The sequence below is a fragment of the Streptopelia decaocto genome (assembly GCF_964273445.1).
Source record: "Streptopelia decaocto genome assembly, chromosome: 11".
Taxonomy (NCBI): Eukaryota; Metazoa; Chordata; class Aves; order Columbiformes; family Columbidae; genus Streptopelia; species Streptopelia decaocto.
The window spans coordinates 2,000,237-2,027,909 of NC_138666.1; the positions used below are offsets into that span (position 1 = coordinate 2,000,237).

The window sequence follows — 27,673 nt, forward strand, 5'->3', positions numbered from 1 at the left end:
GGAGGAAGAAAAACCCATCTGTAATGCACCACTGAGTGCTGGGTTCTTATTTCCGAGAAAGAAAACATTGTAGAAGTTGAGCTTGCTGCTCCTGTTTAACAAACTGCGTTATTGCAGTCACAATGTGTGTGTTAATGCTGGTCTAAAAGTTAGTCGCCTTGACTTCTGCTCCAAGTGAGAGCTGCTTTGCACATTCTTTACGGAAAGTTGAATTCTGGTGAGTTATCTTTACTTTGTCTGGAATGACAAACTTGAAAAGTAAAACCTCCTGGTTGCAGAGGAGGAAAGGTAAAATATGCTGTAGGAGAAACAATATTAGGCTTAAACTAAGGCACGCACGTGTATATAGTGCTTTTCTATATGGTATGTGCTTTAATTCTTAGTTGTATTTGCCTGGTTTCAATTGTCATTATAGTGAGGCGTGAAGTACAGACTTTCTCTGTGTAAGGGCCTAGGTGTGCAATTGCTTACGAACAGGGAAGGAAAAGAAGCTCTTGTCCTCAATAGGACACTGTAATACAGCAGCAAATGGTTTATTTGAACAGCCTTACGAGGGGGATCTTCAAGCATTTTTGGAAGAGAATATTAACATTAAGGCTTAACTTCCAAATGCAGAGGAAACCAAATACACACCCAAAACGCATTCTTAGCTTTTGCCTGTAAGTAGTGATCACAGAAAACTGTGTGCACAAACATCCACTTTAATGTATATTGGACTGCATGCATTTGTGTGCAAACCTAGCCTAGGAAAATGTTATCTCCAAATATGTCTGACTACAAGCAATTAAAATTATTATTTATTTAGTCAACTTTTGAGTTGTCCGCTTGGCTGTGAAGCTGTATTTGTAAAGAGTGATGATCACCTCGGATACCTGAACACCTGCTCTCACCTGCCTTATTCTAAAATAAGTGATGCTGGTGTGAATAGGTTTTCTAGTAGTGAAGACTGGGCTTGATCATAGTTACACAGGGCTGTGTTTCTAGCCCAGGGGGAATTTCAGGCACCCAAAGGGGAGCTACGTTCCTCCCATCAGTTTTTTTTTCAAGAAAGTCTTTCACCTCTTTCTCTTCAAGTCTTTACAAGATTAAAAACGAAGTGAAACAACAATAATGAGCGCCTTGGCGTTTGGTTGGCTTTCCTTGAAACACCTTCAAGAGTCTCAGTTTTCAAAGTCTGCTCAGGACTCGCCGTATGAAAATCCAACTTGTTCTGGAAGTTTGTTTCCTGGAAGGGAGACTGAAGCTTTCGGAAGAGCCGCCGACAGAGCCCTCGCGGCCTCCTCCTCTCCAGCCTCTGCTTCTTGGGGTTGGTTTTTGTCTCCATCAAGAATGGAAGTTTGTGGCACAACAGCTACTTAAAAACCATTATAAAATCTGTTCCACAAGATAGCAGAGTTAGTACATATCCCTTGTAGTCCTGTTGTGAAACACGCTTCTTCAACTTTGCTCTGTCCAAAAGTACTGGAGCTTTATTGCATCAATATGAGAATACGGAGAGAAAAAAATGCGTTTCAGTCAGATGGATAAAAATAGGGAGGAAAGTTCTCTTGATTGATAATTTGTCATTTTGCATGTGTTTTACTTGGGGAGAGTGGTGGCTATGATACTTTGATAAGAACTTCACTAAAATGGGAAATGTGTGCGTATTTTCTGCCAAAAATGTGGAAAATGGAGTATCTTAAGGCTAAATCAAAGGATTTTAGTGAGGTGTGTGAAGGAGGAGAGGTGAAGGAACTTGTTTTCACTTGAGAAGATCAACACCTTTTAGAAAAATGTTAATTAACCCAATGTTGACTGTGGTGTCATACAGGGAGTAGCGGTGTCCAAACTTCACAAATGTGCTTGTTAGCCTGACAACCTACTGAAATCAAAGGTTATCCCGCTGGGTTTGTGTTCTGTGGTGCTGGGTATCAGGAGGAGCGGTGTGAACAGGGACAGGAGGGAACAGCCCCACTGGTGACCGGGATCACGAGGATCGGTGGGCACGGGTGCTGCGAGGGGGCTGGGACACAAATACAGCCTGTGGAGCCTGCAAGGTGACAACAAGGAGATCAACTGCGATGTAGAAGTGGGAAGGGAACCAGTGAAGGCACGGGAGGGATAAAGCCATGCAGGAGGAGTGATGGGTGAGGATGTGATCGCAGCGTTTTCCGAGAGCTGGTGAAAAAGCGGTAGCTGGAAACCCCAGAGCTTGGCCTTCGGACTCCAGACACTCATATCCGTAAGAAAATACAGTTCCCAGGGAGTTAGAATTCATCAGAGTCTGACTGCACGGCAAACGTGGGGAGCGAGTGACGACGGCCTGAGCTGTAAGGGCAACAAAGATGATTAAAGATGCTGAAGGGAGTGGAGCATCTCCCGTGTGAGGAAAGGCTGAGGGAGCTGGGGCTCTGGAGCTGGGGGAGAGGAGACTGAGGGGGGACTCATTCCTGGGGATCAAGATGGAAAGGGGGAGTGTCAGGAGGATGGAGCCAGGCTCTTCTGGTGACAACCAGTGACAGGACAAGGGGCAATGGGTGCAAACTGGAACACAGGAGGTTCCACTGAAAGATGAGAAGCAACTTGTTGGGGGTGAGGGTGGCAGAGCCTGGCCCAGGCTGCCCAGGGAGGTTGTGGAGTCTCCTTCTGTGCAGACATTCCAACCCGCCTGGACACCTTCCTGTGTAACCTCATCTGGGTGTTCCTGCTCCATGGGGGGATTGCACTGGATGAGCTTTCCAGGGCCCTTCAATCCCTGACATTCTGGGATTCCGTGAACCAGCTGAAGAGAAGCCCGGGGGTGTGGGAGCTCTCACAGATTGTTTTTCCTCCAGGAGTTTCACTAATTAACTCTTCTCTCCACCCCCACCCTGTTAAATGTGCTCTGAGCGCAGCGGCACCACTCAGGACGGGGTCTATGGGACGCAAGGCCAGCCCGACAGATGTTCAGGGTTCGACCAGATGTTTGAGCCCAAAGTCAGTCATTCTGGGTGATTTGTGTTGGTGCCCAGCAGAGGCCAATGTAGTGAGCTGGGAAATTCCCAGTGAGGTAGAGACACTCTGATGTGTTCCTGTTCAGCAGCCTATAGAAATGGCATGCTGGAGTAATCCTGCTGCCTAAATATCGCTTTTCTTTATTCTTTCAAATGCTCGCTGACCTCATTTATAGTGTATCACCGGGTACATCTGGTTTTGGCTGTTCCGTGACTCAGTGTTCCAGTTTGCAAACGCAGCGCTGTGGTTGAAACCCCGTGTCAGGACAGTGATGTACAGCTCCCTCTGGCCGATGTGCCGCTGCTTTCGCTCCGTGGGGCAGAAGAGCCGCTGCTGTTCCTCTTCTGCCCGATGGCCTTTGTGCTCCAACACGCTCTCCCCAGCCTCAAATACTCCGACCTGGCTGTAGCGTTTGCCTCCCACTAACATTTCTTGAGCTGCAAGTTGTCTTTTACACATTTACCCTTTTCTTTTGCTCTAGTCTCTTTTCTGAATTTGGGTCTCTGGGGGCAGCTGCACTATTTTGGTCACATTGAAGCAATTCAAACAGGTTACTGGGAGGATACTCCATTATGCAGTACAAGCTGAAGTCCAAATTGTTGTATCTGACACTTTGCTTGGCTTTTGTACTTCTCCGTTGAGTGGGAGTTTATGTACAGAATCCTTCTCTCAAGCAGGTGCATTTTGCTACTAATTCAGGTTGTGACATCTGTCTCAGTGATGCTAAAAACATTCAGGTAACTCTCTTGCAGTTACTTTGACCGAAGAGTTAATGATAATAAGATGAACAATATAGTTTCTTTGCTTTCTTTTTCCATCTTAGAGCTGCCCACACCTTTCACAGATACACATCTGTCATAGATAATCATGTCATAATGTTACACACAGAGGAACACATTTGAATGGGAGCTGAGGAATTCTGCTTAAATGTGTCACTAACATGTTCAAACAATACTCTCATCAGCTTCAGGATGGATCGTCAGTTTATGTGCTACTTAAAAGTTATATTGTGGTTCAGAATCATAAAAACACTTCTAGAATGTTGTAATTTATCATAATTTGGTTTAAGGCAGAAACACTTATTAGAAATTTGCTTGCATTAAGTTACTACTTTAACTTAAATAACTAGGAGCTAGAGAAGGAGCGGAACTTGACTAGAATATAAAACATATTTACTTAAGACCCATGTAGTGATTAAAAGTGAGAAAATAAGGAAGCTAGCTTAATGAATTTTAATGCTTCACTCTGCTGTTTCACACATCTGGCTTCCCCTCTTCCATTGAGTCACCTGAAGGTGCATTGTCCATCAACAAACGTGTGCTCATTTTTCAGTGGAATCTTGAAAACTTATGAAAACTAATGACGAGTGGGTTTTGTAGAGGGTGCGATTGTTGAGGTCGTTTTAACAGGCAGCCAGGTGTGCTGCTGGCTTCGAGAAATCATTAAGAGATAAAGGCTGCCAGCTATGTGGTGTTCTCCTTAGAGCAGCATCGCCAGTAAGACCCACCTACTCACTGACTATTTGCTGCTCAGCTTAACAGAAAATGTATTTTTTTCCAAGAGAGCAGGAGTGAGCAAGAACTGAGCTTAGTAAAACAAGCAGACAAACCGGTTATTAAATATTTAGTGTTGTGGGAGTGAGCAGAGGTGCCACATGTGCCTGTGTAGTCACTTGTGTGTGTCTCATGATCTGCGCTCGGAGCCTTGTGCAAAATGGTGACATGGGGGAAACTGATCAAACAAAAGTAAAGTCACTTTTAGAAGGCCCTGGAAAGACCATCCTCTGGCAGAAATATGATAAATTGTGCCAACATTTAATGGCTTCTTTCCATTTCTTCCATAATTTGAAAGGTAATGATTGATATTGATCAGCACTTGCTTGAAAAGGAGACCTTTTTTACTGGAACAAAGCCTCGGGGAAACAGAATAGGTTTTGTGACTTGCTGCTTGGAAAGCTGACTGCAGGATGACGGCTTTTCCAGCAGTCGTGCTCTGCACAGCCCTCGCGTTCCGGGCCGGGTTACCAGCGCTTCTCAGAGCCATCCGGCCTGGGACTTCAGTTCGGGGGATCTGCTCATGAACAGAACAACATTTTCAGGGTCTCTGGGCTCGCTATCCAGTGGTGTTTGTGACAGCTAACTCTTAAGTTGCTGTTGCAGAAATTGATACAGAGGAATTCCTCAGATATGCTTCTGTGGCTTAGTTACTTTCTGATAACTAATCTCAAAGAATAACATTTGGGCATGTGGGAGGCAGGCAAGAATCTCTGACAGCTTTTTCAAGAAAAAGAGGTGGACTGCTTCTCTCATGATAAATTTGCTTAACAATAAAGCTAACGAATGCAACCAGGCATTAGTTTTCGCTGGTTGTTCCCTTACCTTGTGCGAACGGTACTGTCACCTTCCGGCTGGGACGCTGGTGCTGCGGTGGCGCCTCTGGGCTGGTTCTGCAGGTGAAGTTGAACAGCCATGAGCACAGCATGCCAGCTTTTTAGGGCCATATCCTTCTTTATCACCGTAACTATCATTGGTGGCAGAGAGTGTTTGTGGAGAAGCCAGATTCTGGTGTGGGGTTGGTGGCGTTCAAGTGATGCTGGAGCCTGTGGAGTGGAAGGCAGAAGGTGACACACGAGGGTACCTGTCACTGCCCGTGGTTGGTGAGGGTGGGGATGGAGCTGGAAGGGACAGCTCCTAAGAGTAAAAATGCTCTTCGGGTTCTTTATAAGTGGGATTAGCTCCAAAACCCACTGGTGCCTTTTATTGCTACTTCAGCACCATTAGAGAAATGGTTTTTGGGTCTGAGATAAGATCATCTGCGTATCTATGGCATCGGCTTCTGTATTGCGCTAGACATACTGGGGCTGACGAAATCTCATTAATTTGGGGACCGAGGGATCAGGCAGCTCTCCAGAGTCTGGTATCTGCTTTTCTTGGGTGACCTCTGGCAGATGAAAGTTTTCTGTTTGTTGGTGGAACCAAGTGATAACATTCCTCTGTGGGTAGCGAAGGGCTTATTTCTCCTTTATTGCTTCCAGTTGGGTTTTTTTTGTCTTGCTTGATTGACAGAATGGTGAAATGCTAAATATTAATCTACTTTGTAAAAGGATTTGAATATGAACAGTTCTTTTTTCCTTCCCCTGTACAATCTATTCATCTCCATTCAATTTTTTGTCCTAAAGTATGTCCAGAGCATTGTAAAATAACACTAAATGCATTGACTGCCACTAATAAAGTGATTTACTTCTTTCCTGGAAAACGACTTCTGTGCTCCCATTAGTGTTTAAATTAATCCTAGCCATAATAAATGCATATTCTAAAGATCACAATACTTTGTATATAGTATATTTGTCATTAATATCTGTTTCTTTTTAACAGGATTTATCTGGGGAAGGCTACAGAGACACTATTGGTGATGAACACTTTCATCTAGAAGGTATTTAAAGAATACATTTTTTTAGTTAATATTAAGGAATCTTGGAGTGAGTCAGTGAACAAGTCAGTGTGAGAATGCAGATATGAGAGTGGAGTTCTTGATATACCGATGTGTCATTTGCCTGGAAAATTGTTAAGCTGGGAATAGGAATAGAATTGCTGTAGCCTGAGATAACTTGTTCTTTCCAGGGCTCACCCTGTCCCTTGTGCTGAAGGAACCTCAGAATCTCTGGGCAATGCTGTCGTGTAACAAGCGTTAGCATGGGCTGTCTGGTAGCTTTGTATTACAGGCTAGCGGAAACAAGATGCCCAGCTTATTTAGAGCAATGGACACTGTCAAGCTTCACTGGGAAATTTCTGTCCTTTGATCATCCAGTCATTTGTTTCTGGTGGTGGAGATGTGAAATGTGGTAATATACTGTGCTTCTTGGATGCCATGTTTCTGCCATGTCTGTAGTTGTACAAAGAACGTTCCCTCGCGTGTGCCTGTAACACGGGGGCTCCATTTCAGCTGGTGCTTGTAGGCTACTGGTAAACACTAAAACAAGATACACTTGCCATGATGGAGTCAGTGTTTGTTAAAAGTGTTCCAGTATTTAACTTCACCACGGTTTTCCTTTCTGCTCATTGCAGGACATGGGTGGGTTTTTAATTTCCAGAATTATACGAGAATCTACTTAACATGGGATATTAAATGTCAGCAAGGTGAATAATTTCATTTTTCTCATTCTACCCTGCCTCTGGTTATTTCTTACTTTGTTGTGTAGAATTGTCTTGCGTAGCAAATATAATATCTCATATATAATATTTCCAAACTAGTCAGCAGCAGGTTTGTTTTTATTAGAGTGTCAAACCTTTTAGGCAGTTTTGCACTGTTCCTTCTGATGCATCTCGTTTCTGATGAGGTAGCTGAGCAGTGAAGACAAGATCTGCAGATCTCCATTGCTGAGGCTCTGAAATCTCCAGGCTGTGCTTCCCCTGCTGGGGACGGGGCAGCCTCTGCCCTCTTGAATGGGATATCGAGAATCATCTTAAATGAACACCTGATAAGCATTATGTTAAAGCAGGATGCTTTCACCCTTTTTGTATAAGTTGGTACTTTTTGCCGGCTTGTTTTTTGGATGATTGTGATAGTACTAGCATAAAATTGTGATCTTGGCATAAAGTGAAACTGGAACATGATTTGAGACCTTTGTGTGGCACAGCTTGAACCCTGTGTGGTTAGGCACAAGGTGCCACTGTCGTAGCTCTTTTCTGCATAGAGATGTTTTGTGTGGAAATGTAATTAGTTTTCTAGAAAGTACATTAATCTCCCAGTCTAAAATAGTTGTCCTGCCTTTACTTTGGTACCTCACAATCTCTACATATGTACTGGTATAACACATATATGTTGCATGATCATACATCCATGTGTCATAAGATAACCGGGATGTCACTGATAACTAGTTCCAGAGGCAAGGAGCTGTGACAAACTAAAACATGGTTGGTTGGACTAAGCTCATAGAGCCCATGAACGGCAAAACAAAGACTTGAACCCAGCTCTACCAAGTACCAGGCAAGTGTCTAATCCAAACTATATTGTCTTCATAAATACACAGTAGGGATGGAAAAAAATGAGAAAGAAACATTTCTCAGATTTGCAAAAAGCACAGCAGGTGCCACAGTTGTTCTGGGTGAGGGGAAAGTTGTAGCCTTCACACTCTGAGACTTTGTTGGAGAATAAATCTGAGCTCTTTAGAAGGCTCTCACTGAAAAGACAAAGTGGCAATAAGAGAAATAATTGAATTCCTTATTTTGTTTTACATAGCCAAGTTCATTACCTTTTTTTTTTTCTCCTTCTCTTTTTTCCCCCTCTTAGCCGTCTGAGCAGTGCAGATAAAAAGAACTCTCTTTGCTGGATTTAACTTCTGTGTTGTTATGTAAAGCTTGATCAAATCCTTTCGTCTTAACAGACTTAACTGGCCAACAGCAAAAGGCTCGGGATTCTGGGATTAAGATTGTGTTCGGTAAGAGGACTGGTGCATTAGTGCTTTCTTTGAACTACAGAAAGAACAAAGTAAACATCAAAAGCATTAAGCCATGAGAGCGGATTGTTGACTCAATGTTGCTGCTTGGCAAAGGTTAGAACTCAATAGTGGTGACTCTGTTTACCGAGTGCTGTGCAGAAAGAAACAGTTTGACCAGTATTGTCTGTTCTGTCAGGCACCTGCCTTTGATTTGCCTGCTGGGCAAGTCACTAAATTGAAATTTTTGGATTTTCTCTGACGTGGTCAGTGATTTCCTTAGATGAGAGACACCGATGGAAACCTCAGTCTCGTATCACTCTTAGGCCTCTTCCCTTGTTCCTCTTTCATTAATAACTCAACAACTGGACATGCTGGATACAGCTGCTGTGGTGGATTCATCTGCAGCTTTCATTCCAGTTTTAGCAGTGCTTTCCAGTGCATTTCTGAGGCCCCCACTTGCCAGACAGGAGTCCTTGTGCGCTCTGCTGTGCACACACTTTGCCCGATGGAGCTTTCTTGTCCAGCAGGTTCTGCACAGGAAGCGTGGGCCGCGTCACTCTCCATGTCGAGGATAAAAGAGCAAAAAACTAGCACAGACGTTAGGAGATACATTTCATTTCAGTGGAAAGATAAAACAGCAGGCAGGAATGGAATGTAGCATCAAACAGCAAGTCACTCTTCCATGGTGGAGACATGCAGGTGGCTCAGGAAGATATCTGCTATCAGTGTGTTCAGTAATGACATCCACGTTCTCTCTCTGCTCTTCAAGGCATGAGTAAGCTTTTTAATGAATTGTTCAAGTCTCCTTCTCCTGTTTTCCAGAACTTCTTTCACCTCCTTTCCCCAGGCCTTTTGGGAGATCTTCACAGCTGAAGCCCATAGGCCAGGAGAGCTTTCTTATCTTCAGCACTCCATGTCTGTATGAAGTCAACTGGGGTTTCTCTGTCTTATCATTTGAGCATTTAGAGGCTTTTCAGAGCAGCCTGTTTGTGACACCTGAACCAGAAGCAGGAAAATCCCTCTTTGACACAGACTGATTGGGGAAAAGAGGCAATTTCCTGCTCATCTCAACAGAAGCTCTTTAGAGCCCAGTGGGATATAGCTATCAGTCTGTTTCAGCTGCCTTTTGGAGTTCAAGGTGAAGTCTTTAAGCTCAGGAGACACCTAGCTTATCACCCCAATGAGTTATGTGATAACGCGATCTCGCACATCGCCGTTCTCCTGAAAAGTACAACTTGAGCGTTCTAACTAACCAGAAATCTCGCGGCTCTGTGAGACCGGTCTCGTGCTGCCCCTGTCCGAGGAGCTGCCTCTTGGGCCGATAGTGATCTGTTCCCCGCTTCGTTTGTCAGCCCAGGGTGATGTCTTGATTATTATTCCCTCAGCAGAAGGCTGGAGAAGATCCAAACCTTCCTGGTGCCTTATCTGAACATGATATCCAACATCCTGCTGAAAGCAGTGACAGAGCTTGACCTGAATCAACAAACCCATTTTTTGATATGTTTCCCAAACCAGATGTATCCAAATCCCTAGATGTAGGATGTTCCCTCGTCTGGCACCAGAAAGGACAAAATTATTCAGGTCATCTCCTCGTCCATAAATATTAGAGAGCCCTCCAGCAGAGTTCAAAGCACATGTTTTGCTGAAAAAATCTACCATATCTGAAAAAGAGCTACTTGTAGCGCTTTTCACACATTTACATTATGGAATTTCTAAACCTGCGAGTCAGGCATGCTGTATTCAGCAAAGGAGAAAAGTAATTCATTGTATTCTTAATATTATTCTGCATTTTTCAAGATGTTACCAGTCAGCCTGTCATCTTCTCCTCCCCAGCGTCCAGGGAATGTGTGGTCAAGTTGGAGCTGAGCTCTGGTGAGCAGCGTTCACCGCAACGAGCTGGGTGGTGGGTTTTGACTTTAATAAGAATTGATAAGTGAACAAGGAGCAGATAGTAAAGAATGAACGAGCAGTTTAAGGCTGTTGATGTGTTGTCCAGTGCTGCCAATGTTCCCGGAGCCCCACGTGGCTGCACAGGCTTCCCCCGCTGTAGGCACGGAGAGGGGGGAGTTTTAGCTCTCCTTCCATTAGCCCGTGAGGCACTTTTTGCCGTACTTTGATAATCTCTTAGCAGTAATAAATGCATGAATTGTGCTGGGTTGAGCTATAAATGGGCAATAAAAGGCAGTTATTTCAAATGGTGTGCTCCTTTCCAGTTAGTGCCTATAGTTAGGATGGTTATTTCATTTATTTTCTAAAGCTTAAATAATTTTCTGTTATATTATGTATACAAAATTCCAGAGTATTTATGGAAAAGACATATATTGCATTTTGCACACGGGTAAAGTTGCTTTATACCAGCACCATTGTTATTACCGACCTAGCGCTATTGATGCAGGCTTGGTGCTTTGCAGAAAACACAGGTCTCTTCTCTGTCAGGTTCTTAAACCAAATACCTGTTCATCACTGCAATCAGGGTGCTGATAATTCTGCCTTAAAAGTGCTCCTCTGGTCATCCCGCCGGGATGTTCTCTGTGTGTTGATGACTTGTTGCTAATCCTGTTCACTTACTGTACATTTGCTGTGCTGTGTGATCACCTCAGTCTGCTGATCACTTGTTCTCTGGCTCTATTTGTTTTGGCTGTCAAGAGGTCTCAGCCATACCCTTCCCTACCACTCAGCGTGACGTGAAACATCTGAAAAACATCTTCAGCTTCAGCGTGACGCACCAGCACTGGTCACCGCGACACGGTCCCTGCGAGGCCGGAGGCTGAAAAACTGGTGGCTGCATTTGGAAGGAGCAGCAAAGCACATGGGAGGGGATGGGGAAGGAGCGGCCGAGAGCGCCAAGAGAAAACTGCTTAGTTTGGCAGTTAGAATAAAAGTCACCAAAGAACATGAGACTGGCAGGATTAGCAGAAGTTTTCCTGTGGTCATACACAGATCCAGGAAATTATAAGAAGCAGGTAGGCTGGTTGCCATGAGTGAAAGGAAAATCTTACGGCATAAGGCACTTAAAAAAAAAAAAGAAAGTAAAAAGTACAAGTGTTTCTTAACATTAGCTGTTCCATTTGAGGGGGGTTGGTATTTGGATCAGAAGCTTTTCCTTCTAGAGCTGCCGTTTCAAGCGCAGCCAAGTCAGGAGTGATGAAAGGCTGTTGCCATCCGCTGGTTGTCCGTGGCCTGTGTGGAATGAGTTACTGCTCTCCAGGTGTTTCCAAATGGGCCTTTACAGCGTGGAGCAGCTCCCACCCGTGCTGGCAGGCGGTGACAGGCGGGCTGTGTGTCACCAGGGTGAGCTCTGCTCCTGACAGTGGGGTCTGCGCTCTGCGGCCCCTGCACACGTCACCCCTGCATGGGGACGTCACATCGCTCCCACCGCTGCTGCTTGATGGTGCGTCCTGTCCGGGCTTTGAGGCTTCTGTTCTGGGTTATTCAACCTCTGCATTAGACTGGGAAGATCATACCTGCTGTAAGTAAGAGTTTCACATTGACCTCTGCATTCAGGTCATTCTACATTGTTGGAAGGTTGTTATTCCCGAACAGGAGTAAGTTGTGTGTTTGGTTTGGAGGGGAAGGTGTATGGGGAGCGGCTGAGCCCCTGGGTTTGCTCAGCTGGAGCAGAGCAGACTGAGCGCAGAGCTCATGGGCTGCAGGTTCAGCAGGAGCAGGAGGGGCAGGGTGAGCTCTGCTCTGTGACAGTGACAGAGCCCAGGGAACGGCAGCAGATGTGCCAGGGAGGGGCAGTGGGACATGAGGAAAAGGTTCTTCCCCCAGAGGTGCTGGACACTGAACAGGCTCCCCAGGGAGGGGTCACGGCCCAACATGACAGTGTTCAAGAAGAGACTGGACAACGTCCTCAGACACACGGGGTGACCTGTGGGGTGTCCTGTGCAGGGACAGCAGTTGGACTCGATAGGCCTTGTGGGTCCTTCCAGCTCAGGACATTTTGTGATTCTCTGGTTCCGGAACACAATAACAAAGCTGAGAACAGAGGCTGGGATTTCCTGCATCCACGTCTGTCCCTTGCAGCAGGACACAGACAGGGTTTCCAAGTGTAGTATACAAGAAAACCTTCCAAACTTACAAGTGGTCTCTGTTCTTTATGGTGGCTGAATAAAGCCAAATTTTAATATTAATTTATTTGTGTGTAATGTATAGAAAAATATTCAGTAGAAAACCGAGGTAATGAAAAGGGAAGTGAACTAGCACATCAAAAAAGCACAGTGTTGATCCTCAGTGAACAACTTAAACATGGAAAGAATTAAAATAATATTATGTGGATGCTTGGTATTTATAACAATGTTTTTTCCTATACCCTTTCCTTCACCTGAGACTGGCAACTTTCCCTTCTTTCACAGAGAAGCTAATGCATTTTCTGAGTGGTAGTTAAAAAAAGTAGCAATTAACAAGAAAGAATGTTCATAGGGAAGTGATGATCCCCTTGTACTCAGCACTTATGAGGCCCCACCTCAAATCCTGGGGGCAGTTCTGGGCCCCTCAGGCCAAGAAAGGCCTTGAGGTGCTGGAGCGAGTGGAGAGAAGGGAACGGAGCTGGTGAGGGGCTGGAGCACAAGTGTGATGGGAGCGGCTGAGGGACCTGGGGGGTTCAGCTGGAGAACAGGAGCTGAGGGGAGACCTTCTGATCTCTGAACTGCCTGAAAGGAGCTTGGAGCCAGGGGGGTCGGGCTCTGCTCCCCAGGAACAAGCGCCAGGAGCAGAGGAAACGGCCTCAAGTTGCGCCAGGGGAGGTTGAGGTTGGATCTGGGGAACAATTTCTTCCCCAAAGGGCTGTGGGGCATTGGAACAGGCTGCCCAGGGCAGGGCTGGAGTCACCATCCCTGGAGGGCTGGACAGACGGACATGAGGTTCTCAGGACATGGGGCAGTGCCAGGGGTGGGGTATGGTTGGCCTCGATCTTACAGGGTCTCTTCCCATCTAAATGATTCTACAATTTACTCTCGGCTTTGGGGCAGTTGTGAACTAGTTTGCTAGGAGGCAAAACGTCACCTGTGGGTACTGCTGTTGAAAACCTGATGTCTACAGATCTCTCAAGCCGCTTGTCTTGGAGCACGTGAGAGCCAGCCCAGGGGGCACCGGTGGGACGCAGGGAAACCACAGAGCCCCGCGGAGCTGCCCACTGCCGGCTCCACGGCGGGACCCTGGTTCCAGCTGGCCACGCTGTCCCATGTCCCGTCCTGCCCTGCGGTGTCACCAGCCCGGGGCAGGGTGTGCCCTGTGGGGCACCTTGGCAAAGCCATGGGCACAGCGTGAGAGCTGCCGTGGGACGGTGCTGCAGGCGCGGGGCTGCATTGCTGCGCATGTGCAGCAGCGTAAAAATGGGCTTGAACTTTGCCCCGGGACATCCACCACCAAGAACAAAGAATGAAAAATGGGAACAAGTCAGGAGTTTGAAAACAATCTCTCTGGAAACGTGATGAATACCAGTGGTTTCATTTATTCTACTTGAAGAACAAAGGTCCTTTTCTACTTTTAATTTCCCAGCAACGATTATTACCAGTTATTTTTCTTGTAGCTTTGACCACAGTTCGTGGAGGTTTTATTAAACATGTTTTTGAAAAGTGAGTCAAAATGCCATTCTTCTCTGACTCTCTTGTGACTCTCTCTTTCTCTTACCCAAGTGAAACTAGAGCACATTTCCAGGCAAAGATTTGGGGCCAGATAATTCTCTCATGCTGGTGTTCATGGAATTATTCCAGTTTTGTGCTCTTGTAATTGAAAGAAGTTTTGGCCCTTGCTATTTCAGAAGGCAATATATTTGTTTCAAACTTTGCCTGTACATGAAACATTACATTCATTTTTAGAAGCCTTGAAGACTGCATTTAGTAGGGAATATGTCCTGCTGCAACTCCTGAATATTCGTAAAGTTGCCAGTTCTCTTGTGTTTGACTTGACCTTGACCCAGCCAGGCAGCCAGATTTCAGAGCGCTCCCTTGGCTGGGTTTTTGGTGGTTTCCTGTGATAGGCTTTTGTCTGGATCCCATGTGCCTGCTTCTGTAAGGCCCTTCTCCCCTCCCCATAGGGGCATCATAGCCCAGAGTGTCTCATGTGAGATACCGTTTATCATAGAATCATTCTGCTTGGAAGAGACCCTCAAAACCATCAAGTCTGGCCATAACCACGTCCCTGAGAACCTCGTCTGTGCACCTTCTAGCCCCTCCAGGGATGGTGACTCCAGCACTGCCCTGGGCAGCCTGTTCCAATGCCCCACAGCCCTTTGGGGAAGAAATTGTTCCCCAGATCCAACCTCAACCTCCCCTGGCGCAACTTGAGGCCGTTTCCTCTGCTCCTGGCGCTTGTTCCTGGGGAGCAGAGCCCGACCCCCCTGGCTCCAAGCTCCTTTCAGGCAGTTCAGAGATCAGAAGGTCTCCCCTCAGCTCCTGTTCTCCAGCTGAACCCCCCAGGTCCCTCAGCCGCTCCCATCACACTTGTGCTCCAGCCCCTCACCAGCTTGATGACAGATGTCGATAGTTCTTGCATTTCTGCGCTTGAACTTCGAAGCCATCATGTTCTATAGACAGCTAGAGAGATGTGAAGGTAGATAAACCCCCGAACCTTGGGACACAACTGCCTGTGGTCCCGCTGCCCCGCACGGGTCCCCCGGCGCGGCCGTGCGCGGTGGTTTCGGTGACACGCACGTTGCTTTGCAGCTGCCGTTCCAAATCCAAGGTGTGGATCCGTCAGGGTGCCTTTGTGTGCTTCAACTCCACTTCTGCTGCAGTAGCTACAGAAACCCAAAGTTTTACCTCACCAGGCAGAACAAGTGCCCTTTGTTACCTAGACAGATTACAGCTTTTTCTAAAGTCTGCTCTTCATAAAAGCCCAGCTTGAACAGTGGAAATTCTGACTTGCCTCAGATACTGAGGAGACTTTTATAGTTGCAAGTAGCTCCAGGGTTATATTTTAAAAGTTGAATTTCATCACATGTTTCAAGTTTGGTGGAAAAAAAAAAAAAAAGAGGCATGATATTTTTAGCAGAAAAAAGTTCCCCCCACACCTTTTTTTCTTAACAGATGTTTCATCTCAATCATATCCAAACCTCAAAGCACAAGTAGCAGTCAACCTTATTCTCCTGTGGAGAAAAAGATAAAATGTCATTTTTTTGGAAGAGGGTTTTGGGTTTGTTTTTTTGTAACCACAACTAGTTTGTAAGTAAAAGCAAATAATAAATGCGGCACTACGGGGTTGTGGAAATGAACCTGAAGCAACATTTCTGTTCTTGAAAGGGCTTGGAGTCCAGCTGCTCTTGTTAGATGGAAAGTCCCAACCCCCAGCTTACCAAAAGAATAAAAATGCCAGTAATCAGGTTTTTCTTGCTTTATAAAGCTGATCCAGCAATCCAGGTCCTTTCACCAGTAAAATATGTTGTACAGAGTGCCCAACTTTGTACCAGAAAAGGATTTAGAACTGTAGAGGTAACAAAAAGCAAGGGAAGGAATAGTAGTTGTAAAACAAAATATCTAGAAGTAAAAGAGCTGCTGCCCGAGGCGTTTTTGGCGGGCGCTGGAGGACGGGGGGCTGTGCCGGGGCCGGGCACACAGCTGAGCTCTGGCTGCCAAACACTGATTTAGGAGGGAGTCGCAGACCCTCCAGAGGGTTTGAAGGCGTGAAGCTGAAGCGTGGTGCTGCACCCCCCGGTTTGATTATTTTAATGAGCCTTTACCGAGAGCGGAGCCATGAGGTGTGGAGGGATGTTCTTGGCACATGGGGTTCAGTGGAGGCTGCTCTGTGCTGGGACACACACTGGGCACCCCTGGGCACCCCTTTGGTGGTGGCTGCCCTGACCCCCTGGCAAGCAGCGGGTGCCGCCAGGTCTCAAGATGCTACATTTGAATGAAAATTCACAGTGGTGCTGTCTAGGAGGGTATTCCTGGGTTGTCCACCAAAGGAGTAGCTCAAGTAACGAGTGATAGGACAAGAGGAAACGGCCTCAAGTTGCGCCAGGGGAGGTTGGGGTTGGATCTGGGGAACAATTTCTTCCCCAAAGGGCTGTGGGGCATTGGAACAGGCTGCCCAGGGCAGTGCTGGAGTCACCATCCCTGGAGGGCTGGACAGACGGACATGAGGTTCTCAGGGCGTGGGACAGTGCCAGGGGTGGGGTATGGTTGGACTCAGTGATCTTGAGGGTCTCTTCCAACCCAAATGATTCTATGAAGGTGGGAAGCTGACTCTTGAGCTGAAGCACATGGGCTCTCTTGAGCAATAGCGAGGGCTGGCTCCCCTCATGACCACACTCCAAACTGTGCTCCAAACCATCTCCTCTTCTGCGTTTTGAGCAGTACATAGCACAGGGGGTGCTCATCTCCGGCTGTGGTCTTTAGGATGTACTAGAATTATGAACAATGATGAGTTATCTTTGCACTGTGGGAATTATCTCTTGTAATGCAATCTTGTGTCATCTCTAGACTTTAAATAAGGTGGTAGGGTCAAGCCTTGAATTTTGTTTCCCTGTGTGTTTTGCAGTATGAGATGTGCCACCATGGTACCGTCCCTCATCCATGCATAAATATTATAAGAAAAGGGAAGTAGGTGTATGGCTGTATCTGCACGTGGATAATATAAACTGCATGTTGGGTCACTGTATTGCTTTTTAGTTGTGCTGTGGTTCGGTCTCCATTCTCCTCACCTCTCAGAGTAAGTAGTAGGGCTCTGAGGATGGAAACACCGAACCTGCTACTGAATATTAACTAAGAGAGAGTTGTCAGATGTGCAACTGATTCATCACAGCCAAAATAACATTACAGGATAGGTCCACAACATTGCTCTCTATAAAAGGCTGCTGTCACGAGAATCAGAGTGACATTCTTCCTTATGGGAAGCAATTCTGATGAATATGACAGTTCAGATACCTTTAGAGGCCCCGTTATCATAGCAAAGGTAGTGGAGACACTATTTTCCCATTGAACATCTGAGTTGGATGGGAGCGAGCTGGTATCAAAGCCTACATTATTAATAACATTACCTACTCAGCCTTCATTTGAATAAAGAGTTGTGTAGTGGGTTTTGTTCTTCTTTTTCTTCCCTTGTGAATCTCAGGGGGGAAAAATCCAAAGAGACAAAGAAGATTTAAGATACAAAAATCCTACGTGAACACGCATAACTGCGACTTCCACTGAGAAGGGAATGCTAAATAGCAAAATTGTTAGCAGTTGCTAACGAGAATCGGGGCATGGCCATCTTTGGAGAAGACTTGTCTTTTTGCTGTAAGTCACAACTGATGAGTTGGTGTCTCCATCTGCCGCTGTTCAGCAGCAGAATTCAAGGCTTTGCAGGCGCGTTCGGAGCTCCAGGGACAGGTAACGCCGTTAGAAAGGGGTAAGTGGTCCATATGACAGTGACAGTTTTCACTTGGGAAGTGCTCACCCGTGTTAAACGATACAGATAGCGATAGCAGATTGCGTCCTGTTAATGTGGCTTTTGATATGCCCGCTGATCAAACACAAATCTTGCTGCTACAGGTATCAGCCTGAACTATTCTGACCAAAGCTTATGGAGATTCTTCCCCCTGTCTCCCCCCTGCTTTTCTTTTCTTTTTTAAGATAGGGGAGGGGAGGGAGAAATGATCTTCTTTGATCTCCGTTGAGGAAGGGAAAAAAAAGCCTGTTCTGTTCAGGCTTTTGGCTAACACGACAAACAGTGTTTAAACTTTGCTTAATTAATTAGTAATTCTGTTTAGTGCTGTCTGATCTTCATCCAAAAGGTATTTTGAAGCTTGAGAACCGAACATCAAAGTGTATTGGGTGAAGATGGTCAAGTAAGGCATTTAATCTGGCAGTTGCTGTTGATGAAATGCAGCCAGTTGGGGAACTAATTGGAAAAGGGAATCGGAATCTGGCAAAATTCAGCAAACTTCCTCCCCTTCAGCAATTCCCTCCAGAGAGTGTGTGAGAAATCTAGGGTTCGTATTTAAGCATGCATGAGTTACACCCTGGCTAGCAAAGACAGACCGTATTGTCCTTTGTATCCGCATCTTTAGTACAAACCTTTTTCTGGAAGGAGATAGTACAAAAAGTTTCCTCCTAACCCAACAGCCAAAGAAACCCACCACCTGACCCAGACAGAAACCTGTGATTCGGTATCAAACCTTGGAAATACTTCTACGCATCAAAGGATTTGGGTTGGCAAAGGGAATGGAAGCTTTACGGGAGGCGGTGTTGCACAGACCCTTCAATTTGGCTACTTTTTGTTTGGGAGAGAAAACACTGTCTGAACTTTTGAGTGAATTTCAGTTTAGCGATTCCCAGGTGTCCTAGTAGTGACTTGTCCGTTCGAATCATCATCTGAAGCCTGAATGATTAAGACATATTTTGGTTGTCTATTTTTGTTGCAAGCCATCACGTGGGCTGAGTCACTACCGCTGTGTTCTGTGCCGAGCTCTCCCCCTGCTCAGGAGCTGGCAATAGGGCTTGTGGCATCCTGAATCTTTTCACACACTCCGTGGTGTTCAATTGAACCTTTAATTTGTGTTGCGACCATCAACAGGAAACAATGGAATAGAAGACAATGACTTCTCCCCATATTTTCAGGTTGAAATACCCATCCAGACTAAGCACTACTAGTACAGCTTTTGCTAAATTGGTTTTGACTTGTCCCGCTGGACTGAAAATGGCCAATTAATTTCCCTACAGTAAGTTTCAGAAAGGGCAGCTCGATCTGTGCTGTTTTGAAGGGTGCGTCTGATTCATCAGCCTCAGCTCCCAGCCAGAGAACGTTGAGCTCACGCTTTTGGCACCGACCCAGCATGAGCCTGTTTTTCTGTGCGCTTGTTCTGGTGGCTCTGGGATGGGAACGTTCCTCCCGGGCCCGATCTGCCCACGTCCCTTCGCTGGTGGAGAAAAAGCCCTTTGCTCAAGCAACGTTATCTCCGTCGGGGATGTGTTTGAATCAACTCTGGGAATAAAACCCAAATCTGTGCTTGATGGGGGTGATGTTTCGTAATCCATGGCCTCCAGGAGAACTTAGAAGTGAAATTTGAATGTGAATGTAGTTGTTAATTAAAGGACAGTTTCTCGATTTGGACTTTCAAACATCGTTATTGTTCTCTGGTGGTTGTCATGCAGTCAGTGAAGAATGTCTGTTATGTTTGCCAAACCTGATTTGCAGTGAAAAAAATGTTGACAGAGCCAGATAATTTAGACATCAGAGGCTTCAGGAAAAACAACGCAATTAATTCTCTTTCTATCCCTTTGGTCCTCACAGTCTCTGACTTTAAGTTTCAACTTGAAGTTCAGTCAGTTCTCTGACTTTAAGTGCTGCATCTGCTAGATCTGTAAATTGGAAGTGAAACCCTTACCCTATTGACGTTAATAGGAATTTTAATACAGAGCTCGGTCGGATCAGCTCTTTGACGCTCAGTTCCACCAGTCACGTATTGCTACGGAGGTTCAGTTGGAGCTGCTACAGAAGTGCTTATGACTTTGTCTCCTTGTCTTGCTATGTCTGTGCATTTTAAAATCTTCCTTTTATCCTACTCCCCCACAAGTCTCAGGTTCTAGTGTGTGCTTTGTTGTTTTTCCCCATGGACAGACCATTCTGTCCCTTTGTTTCTGGTAGCAGGTTTAAAGAATTGCCATGGAATCCAGTCTGTTGGACTTGAGGGGAAGGCCAATAATTTGTCACCTCAGAGAGGTCGGTTTCCCGTACACCACTTTGCTTTCATAGGTGGCATTTTGCACATCCTCCCATTCTACTTCTACTCTGCTTTCTCTCAAAAATTAGACAGTAATGACCCTCCTGTTAAGATATTGTCCAGTCACAATTCATCCCTGGGGAACTGCAGAGTTGTTGGGAGTTCGGGCCCCATGATCCATCACATCCCATTGGGAATGGCTGCGATCCCAAAGGGCTCTGAAGTTCATCTTCAGCCTGAGTTCTGGGCTCTGCTGGGCAAAGCTGCACTTGGCAGCTTTAACTTAGACCTGCGCATTCATCGCAGTCACATCCTTCGTGTGTTTCTGTCCACAAGACCCTCTTAATCCACCCAAAATGCTCAGCGCAGTTGAGAACCAGAGTGAAACTCCTTCCTTTGAGAAGGCGGTTTGCTGGAACTAGGCTGGTGTTTAAACTGGTGTTCATGCTCTCCCTCTCTTCCTCCCCCACCTCAATTACAAGCAGTTGGGTGGTAGTAATTAACAATCTTAGAAACATCTGCTAGTACACTTAAGCCAGTCAGTTTGTTTTTCATGAAAGAATGGTATTTCACAATTTTTCCAAGTTAATATTTTTCCTTTATTGTCTTTCCAATTTCAAATATTGTCCAGACGCATTTTTATGGTGTCTTAAGGTTATAGAAGTGAATACAAGACCATTAATAATGAACAAGAAAAGAGAACATCATAAAGAAAACATATGCAGTATTTCAATTCATGCAACATTGTGTTAGGGAACATTGTTTTTGAGAGCATATGGTTATTCCCATGAGAAGCAGTAAACATATATATATATTTTTTTCCCCTCCAGTTGTGGATTCCCACAACAAGGGTCGATTTCCCCATGTATTTGTCTATGTAGCGCGTTCTCTTTGTCAGGACTTGTTATCTGACTGGGGAGGTAAGGAAGTATTTTGGCGCAGATGATGTATCGCACGCGGGCCTATTTTGGCTGGGCTAGGCTTTGGAAACACGAGGCTGTGAATTGAGATAGGGATCTTGTCTGGTCTCGCTTACCACGGGCAGCGGCGCTGGAAGGACTGTCGGTCTCAATGGTCCCAACAGATACTCACATTTTATTTATAAGCGGGTTCAGTGTGTGTTTGTGTCCTGCATGGAACCGCGCGCGTGTCAATAATCAAAACTAAGTATAGAAACAACATACCAAACGCTTACCCTTCTCAGACAAAACAGTGGAACTACAGGATGTATTTTTAAATGTTCGCTACGTTTGGATAAGGCACATGAGGATATATGCACAGACACATCATTTGATCGCTCGTAAATATTATTTTAATGCTTCCCTGTTCCCCTTTAAAGTTGCCTCATTTAGACTTCATTTTTCTGCGCTGAATGAAACTTGACATCAGGATGAGATCACCAGATTTCCCCATTTCATCTGAGCTCCAAAATGAGTAACTGATTTCAAAGGATAATTCCCCAGGGCACCGAGGCCAATGAGTTCTGCAGATCAAAGGTCAGCCAAGCTCAAAGAGGATAATTTCTGGCGCACAGGATTTAAACTCTCTCAAGGAGTGTACTGCAAGATGTATCCCCTCCTTCCCCACTAGTTGAACTCTTGTTTTTTGAGGAGACTAATTTGTCAGAGCACGTTTTTTTCCCTCTGTTACATGAATTATACATTAAAGTGAAAGCTTCCTATGTGAACACACAACCTGTATATCCAGAACGGTTGTTAGACGTGGCGCGGACCGTTCCTGGAACCAGATGGGGAGCCGGGGGCTCTTTGCCCATCCCGGCAGCTGTGGGCGCGGGGCAGGAGCGGTGGGGAGGATGGAGCGCTCTGTAAAACACGTGCTTTGATAGAAAAGCCCAGCAAAGAGCCTGGGGCAGGATCTGCTGCTCAGTGCTCTCAGCCCAATGCTGTTGGCCGTGCCAGTATCGCGCTGGATGCTGAAACAGGTACGAGCCCACTGCACAAGTCCTTTGGCCATTACGCGCCATTATATATTTAAAAGCATGTATGATAACAAGAGTGGATTTTGCTTTTCAATTGGCTGTCCACTGTTCGTACGAAGCCTGACGTTCTTTTGTTTCCTGTTCCCTGGAGTGAGATGGTGAGGGATTGCAGAAGCCCCTCGTACAAGCGTTTCTATCAGTTTAATTAGAGCGGTTCGTGCGAGAAACTCATCACTGGTACCCCCGAGCCACTGAAAATGGAGGGGTGCTGTTAGTGTAACTGTCCTTCTGAAGGCCCATGTTACCTGTTCATTTCTTGCTGATTTTAGAATGAAATAAGGCTGGACTAAGGTGCACAACCAAATGTTGTCTTTTGTTTTATGGGGTGGTCTTTTTGTGGCCTTACCTTTGAACTTCAGCAGTATGGAGTTGTATTTATGGACAGAGTGAGTATAAAGCAAATGGCCCTTCTTCAGCTATACTTCCAAGTTCTGTAGTGTGAGTAATATTTATTTCAATGCAAATTACATGTGCGTCTTGAGAAGCTTCAAATAAGTATCAAAGTCAGGAAATTCCAAAGGTTGGGCTTTCGACCTCCTTCCCCCTTTCTTTACTGCACACCCAGAAGCTTTTGTAATATACCACAGTTTGGAAAAACAAAACAGTAATGTAATAGTGTTAAATTTAAACAAAGAAATAAGGCTGGAAAATGTTGCGATGTATTACAGTGTGGCAATGTGAATGTTGTGGCAGAAATCTTAGCTTTTGGAATTTCTGGGAGTATAAAGCTAGGGGAAGGGTATTTTTTATTATTATTATTATTATTATTATTATTATTATTATTATTATTATTATATCTAATTGTTCTCCTTTAAATGTGTAAGAAAATGGTGAAAGATGGCTAATATAATACTATAATTTCTAGCCTGTTAGGGACTTGCTTTGCTGGGTGCCAAACACCATTGGAAAAGGACCATCCTGAACTGGATGGCATCACGTCGTCTGTTTTGTAAATAATCCGACTTTACTGAACCAGCATTTACATGAGCTCTTCCTCACAAAGGCGTCCGCAAGAAGCGGTTTCTACGTAGCATTAGGGTGAAGGTTTTGTGTCAATGCAAATGCTGCAGCGCAAGAGGCAAAATGCTGATTCAAAGACCTACGTTCTTGCAATACCTTCTGTTTTGGGGGGAGTTTTAGCAGGATTACTGCTATGCCTAATGAATTATGGGCATAACGTATGTGGACGTATAAAAAAATCGTATCTAAAATGTAAGTCAGGTTAAAAAAAAATCTGTATATTTTCACAATGAATATAGAATTAATTTTCTTCAGATGCAGTTTCATGTGCAGGGCTGAGTGCCTCCACAGCCATTAAGTTCCTGGGCATTTGCCTTTGAATCCACATGAGTTTACATATATTTCTGTTATGTATCTGATATATGTTATGATACGTTGTGATATACGTCTGATAGGTGTTAATATTGATTCTCTTTATGGGTGCTATTGAATTATGCATGTTTTAACGGGAAGCTTAGGTGACATATGCTTTTCCATGCATACTTGAAAAAGTGCAGCTTAACCTTTTTGGCAGGCGGTGTTACCTTTGTGCAAGGTTTGTGTGTATATGAAGGGGGAAATTGAAGCGGAATGAGGACTTTGTTTCAGCTTCATTACTTGATTCACCGCTGGCGAATTCGGGGTGTTTGTGCAGTATGTCACAAACTTTCAATATTTTGCAAAATTATTCAGCTTATTTACAGTACCAGTTGTGCTGATTTATATTCTCATAGCACTGTGTTTGAACTTCCCGTGACTCCGGTGATGTTTGGAGGAGATGCTGTGTACCAAAAGCTGTGCACAGATTTTCTGCAGAAATTATCCCAGGTGTGTAGCGAACACAAAAGCAAATCAACTATAATGATCCTCTCCTACAAGTTTGCTGAAATCAATTTCACCCTAAATATAAAGACAGATTTGCAAATATGAGACTGCTTTGACATTTCCTTACAAGTGTTTTTTCTTAAATATCTTTTTCGCAGTGGCTTTGCCTCCAGAGAAGACAGACGGAGTTTGCAGCGGAGATGAAAAGAAAGCAGAAAAAGAAAGTGACACACGCACAGGTTCCAAGAAGCAGCTGAAATTTGAAGTAAGTCCTCTGTGTTTTTAACTTTCACTGCACTGATGTAATTACGGACCCAGCAGTGTCCTCAAATGCAGGTGTACAGTGGCAGGTGGCTGTGCTGGGGACAGGAGGAAGCAGGGTTGGCACAAGTCAGGGTCTTACTATTGGTGCTCCTTGAGCGGTGATTAGTGAGATGTATTTCCAGGTTTGGAGAGGATCAAGTGATGACCATTCTGAAATGCGCAGTGAGAAGAGGCATTTGGTTTAACCCTTTATCTATGGTCCTTTCGTTAGTCATTTATTATCCCAGCTACCGTGTTATCACATCTTCAGATTGGCTTTCGGGGACGATTGCACTTGGTTGAATCTGCCTGGTGTAAAAAATATATGTTTGTGAAAGCTTCCTTAGCCATCAGCCTTCCGCGCCTGGGCCTCCACAGTGAAATAACCCTGACCTGCTACACGGGATCCAGCCGATCACACGGCAGGAGGAGAAGGATCCTGGAGGGCAACGAGTCTGACGGGCCGTTTCCTTGTAGACTTACAAGCATCATAAAACTGCCAGACATTGTGTGTAGTTGGCAGGTTTTGTTTATAGAGGGAGTGATTTAATAAATAAGAGTATTGAAACATGCTGTCATCCAGCTAGAGGGTTGTCTGGCTGGCTGAGGAGGAAGATACTTTGGTACCGGCAAGAAACAGCAGGAATTTTCATCTCTGCGCTCCAGCCGACGTGGCAAACTTCTCCCTTTAGTGCTGTCAGCCTGTCACCGTAATGAGCTTTGCCTCCCTCGGCTGGGACGGAACAGACCGCGCCGCAGCCCCAGCGTTCCTTCCCTCCTCTACAGCAGATCTGCTACAATTCCTTTTCACTCTTTTAAGGCTGATTAAAAGGAGGCAGCTTTCCCACCGGCAGCTCAGGTGCTTGTGTGTGGGGAGGTGACTTTTCCTGCCTTTTTTTCTTTTTGCACAGCCATAATTTTTTTTCCTGGGCACATTTTATATTCTTCCCTGAGTAGCAGACATTTGCAGACAGGAAAGGCATGATAAATTGCAATTAAGGGTGCTGCGATATTTGAACTCTGGAGGACACCTGTCAACATGGTCGGTGCCAGAGTAGCTGGAACTCCACCGGAGCAGCAAAGTCGGTGTTTGTTCCCAAGTAGTTCTTGGCATGCCACAAAGGTTAGCGCTTGGTGCCAGGCTCCGTGACTAATGCAGGGACGGTTGCCATGGCTCTTAACCAAGCAGAGCACATCCTCACATAAAGACGTTATGTTAGGCAATGTATTAATATGTGGCAAGACACCAAGTATTGATATTTTTCCCCTTGTTCTACAAATGCAAGTTTCCCAGCTATGGAAGCCGGGAGCTAAGGGATTGGTAAATGTTTCAAAGGGCTGAAAGAATCAGAAAGGCAGGTGTTGAGACGAGAGATCTAAAGCTGAGGTGGATGTGATTTGGCGTTTAAAGGTGCCGGGAATGTTTGTGTAACGTGAAACTGTGTTTCCACAGTGCAGTGTGGGGCACTTGGCAGCTTTAGTGGGGCTCGTTACGGCCGGAGCAGCTGCCTTTGAACTCGGCAGGGGACGGGGGACCGAGCTGCTGTAGGGAATTGGTTTCAAGTCAGATCAACCAGGTATTTTGAGCCCTATCACGGTGAAGCTATTTGGAGCTGTTTATTTTACTTGCATACAGCGGCTTTCATTTTAATTGCACTGTAACTGTTCTGTTTTGCCTTGTTGCGGCTCTGGATGATTCTGATTGCGCAGGTCTTGAGAGAAAGCAAACGCTTTGCACCCACGTGCCTGGAGTCAGTCAAAGTGCATCCTTTGTTCTTGACTGAAGTCTGGGGTTTGGTTTGGGGATTTTTTTTCCCCCCCCTTCAAGAAACATATTCCTTCAGGTTTTCCACAGACCCCACTCAAAATAAGGAACAGGTACCACTCCCAGGTTGTTCCTACATGCCGGTCCTTGGGCAGCTCCGTTTCGGGGCTTGGTGATGTGATGTGATGTGGTGCTGCTCTGATATTTCAAGAGCTTCAGGGAGTAGTTTTCTAGTACCTTTTTGTGTTGTCTACAATGGAGTAGAAAGCATCTTGCCGATTCACTGCAGTCTAGCTCAGGGGAGTGAGGATGATGATGTGATGTGATGTGATGTGATGAGCCTCCTTTGGCGTGGTGGACAGAGACCTCCCTGGGACACATCCTGAGCCGTCCCCCCACGAGCGAGGGAGCAAACAGCCTCCTGCTACAGGGTCTCCTCTGCAAACAGGCCTTTGCTTTGGGTAATCGGCTGCTCTTTGCATGTTTCTTAGGAATTGCAATGTGATGTGTCTGTAGAGGAAGATAACAGGCAAGAATGGACCTTCACTCTGTATGACTTTGATAACAACGGAAGAGTCACCCGTGAGGTAAGCGAAGTACGGCTGCCCCTCGTGTGCAGCGTTTGCTAACGAGAGAAGGGGTTTATAACGAGAACGGTTTTTCTTCTATGAAACACAGGTGTCCTGCCAACTTCAACAGCAGTTCCCATGGACCCTTCCCTCCTAGAAACCAGTAGTTTACTGTTTTCAGATGTACTGTGCCACTTCTAAAGCTGGTTGTTGTTTAATATCTGGGATTAGGCCTTTAAAAAATAGCACTGGCACTTGAGGAGGAAAAATATCTGAAACAACTAAACACGTTGTCAAAATAAACCCCTGCAAATGTATATTGTTCTGGCTTCTATCCTGCTTTTCAGAGTTAAGCTAACTAAATAGCAAAGCTGCTTTCTGACGTTCTTTCCAGCAGGACTAACTATGCTGTTCTGTTGTTTTCCTCAATATTAGGCTGATCTCTGCCTTCTCCCTCCAGGTATAAATAACATTGCTGGTTGTTGCTGTAGGCCCATAGTGAATGGCTGTCAAAGCATACCCGTGTGTATTTGTTATTATCAGGATATCTTCAAGTTGTATTTCCTGTGCAAATAAGAAGCCAAATAAGAGGATGTATCAATTAGAATACAGTCCTTTTTCAGAATTATTTCTATCCAAATTGAATGATGTTACTTCTAGAAGAATGTCTATTACTGAGATTTACTGCAATGCGCTGGCATTGATTTTCCATGAGGTGTGTTTGCTGGCTCCCGTGCTGAAAATGGTCAGGTTTTGTCTCTCTTGGCTCTTATGCTGATGTCTGTGAAAAACACCAAGAACTGATTGAAAGGAACGGGGTAAATATTGAAAGTGTACTGGCCTTAGATGCCAAATGAAGGCGGAATTTTTTCTGAAGAACTAAAGCAAATCTCTTTTAACATCTATGAACAAATTTCCAAATGTGGTGGTTGTTCCGGGTTTTTAACATGGAAATGAACATCATTACTAGGCTGTTTTTAATTGTCTCTACTCTGATGGTACTTTGAATAGTCAAATGGAATCTCTGCACCTCATGCAAGACAATAAGCACGTGAAAAGTTACAGCCCAAGTGCAGAGTTTCAAATGGGAAGGCGAGATGTATAGAGCGGACAAGGAGCGGGGGGGTGGCGTGAGTAGTAATGTATTTGCTAATGT

At 45.2% G+C, this 27,673-nt stretch overlaps 1 protein-coding gene across 2 annotated transcripts in view; it reads left to right on the plus strand.

Moving 5' to 3' along the window:
• Nucleotides 1–27,673, plus strand: part of NKD1 (NKD inhibitor of WNT signaling pathway 1) — a 268,072-nt gene that overhangs the window by 222,047 nt on the left and 18,352 nt on the right. For both annotated transcript variants that reach the window (XM_082062625.1, XM_082062626.1), the window contains 3 exons: nt 6,348–6,405; nt 24,039–24,145; nt 26,440–26,535. In XM_082062625.1, the coding sequence (XP_081918751.1) occupies nt 6,348–6,405; nt 24,039–24,145; nt 26,440–26,535 (261 nt within the window). The remainder of the gene's footprint in view (nt 1–6,347; nt 6,406–24,038; nt 24,146–26,439; nt 26,536–27,673) is intronic.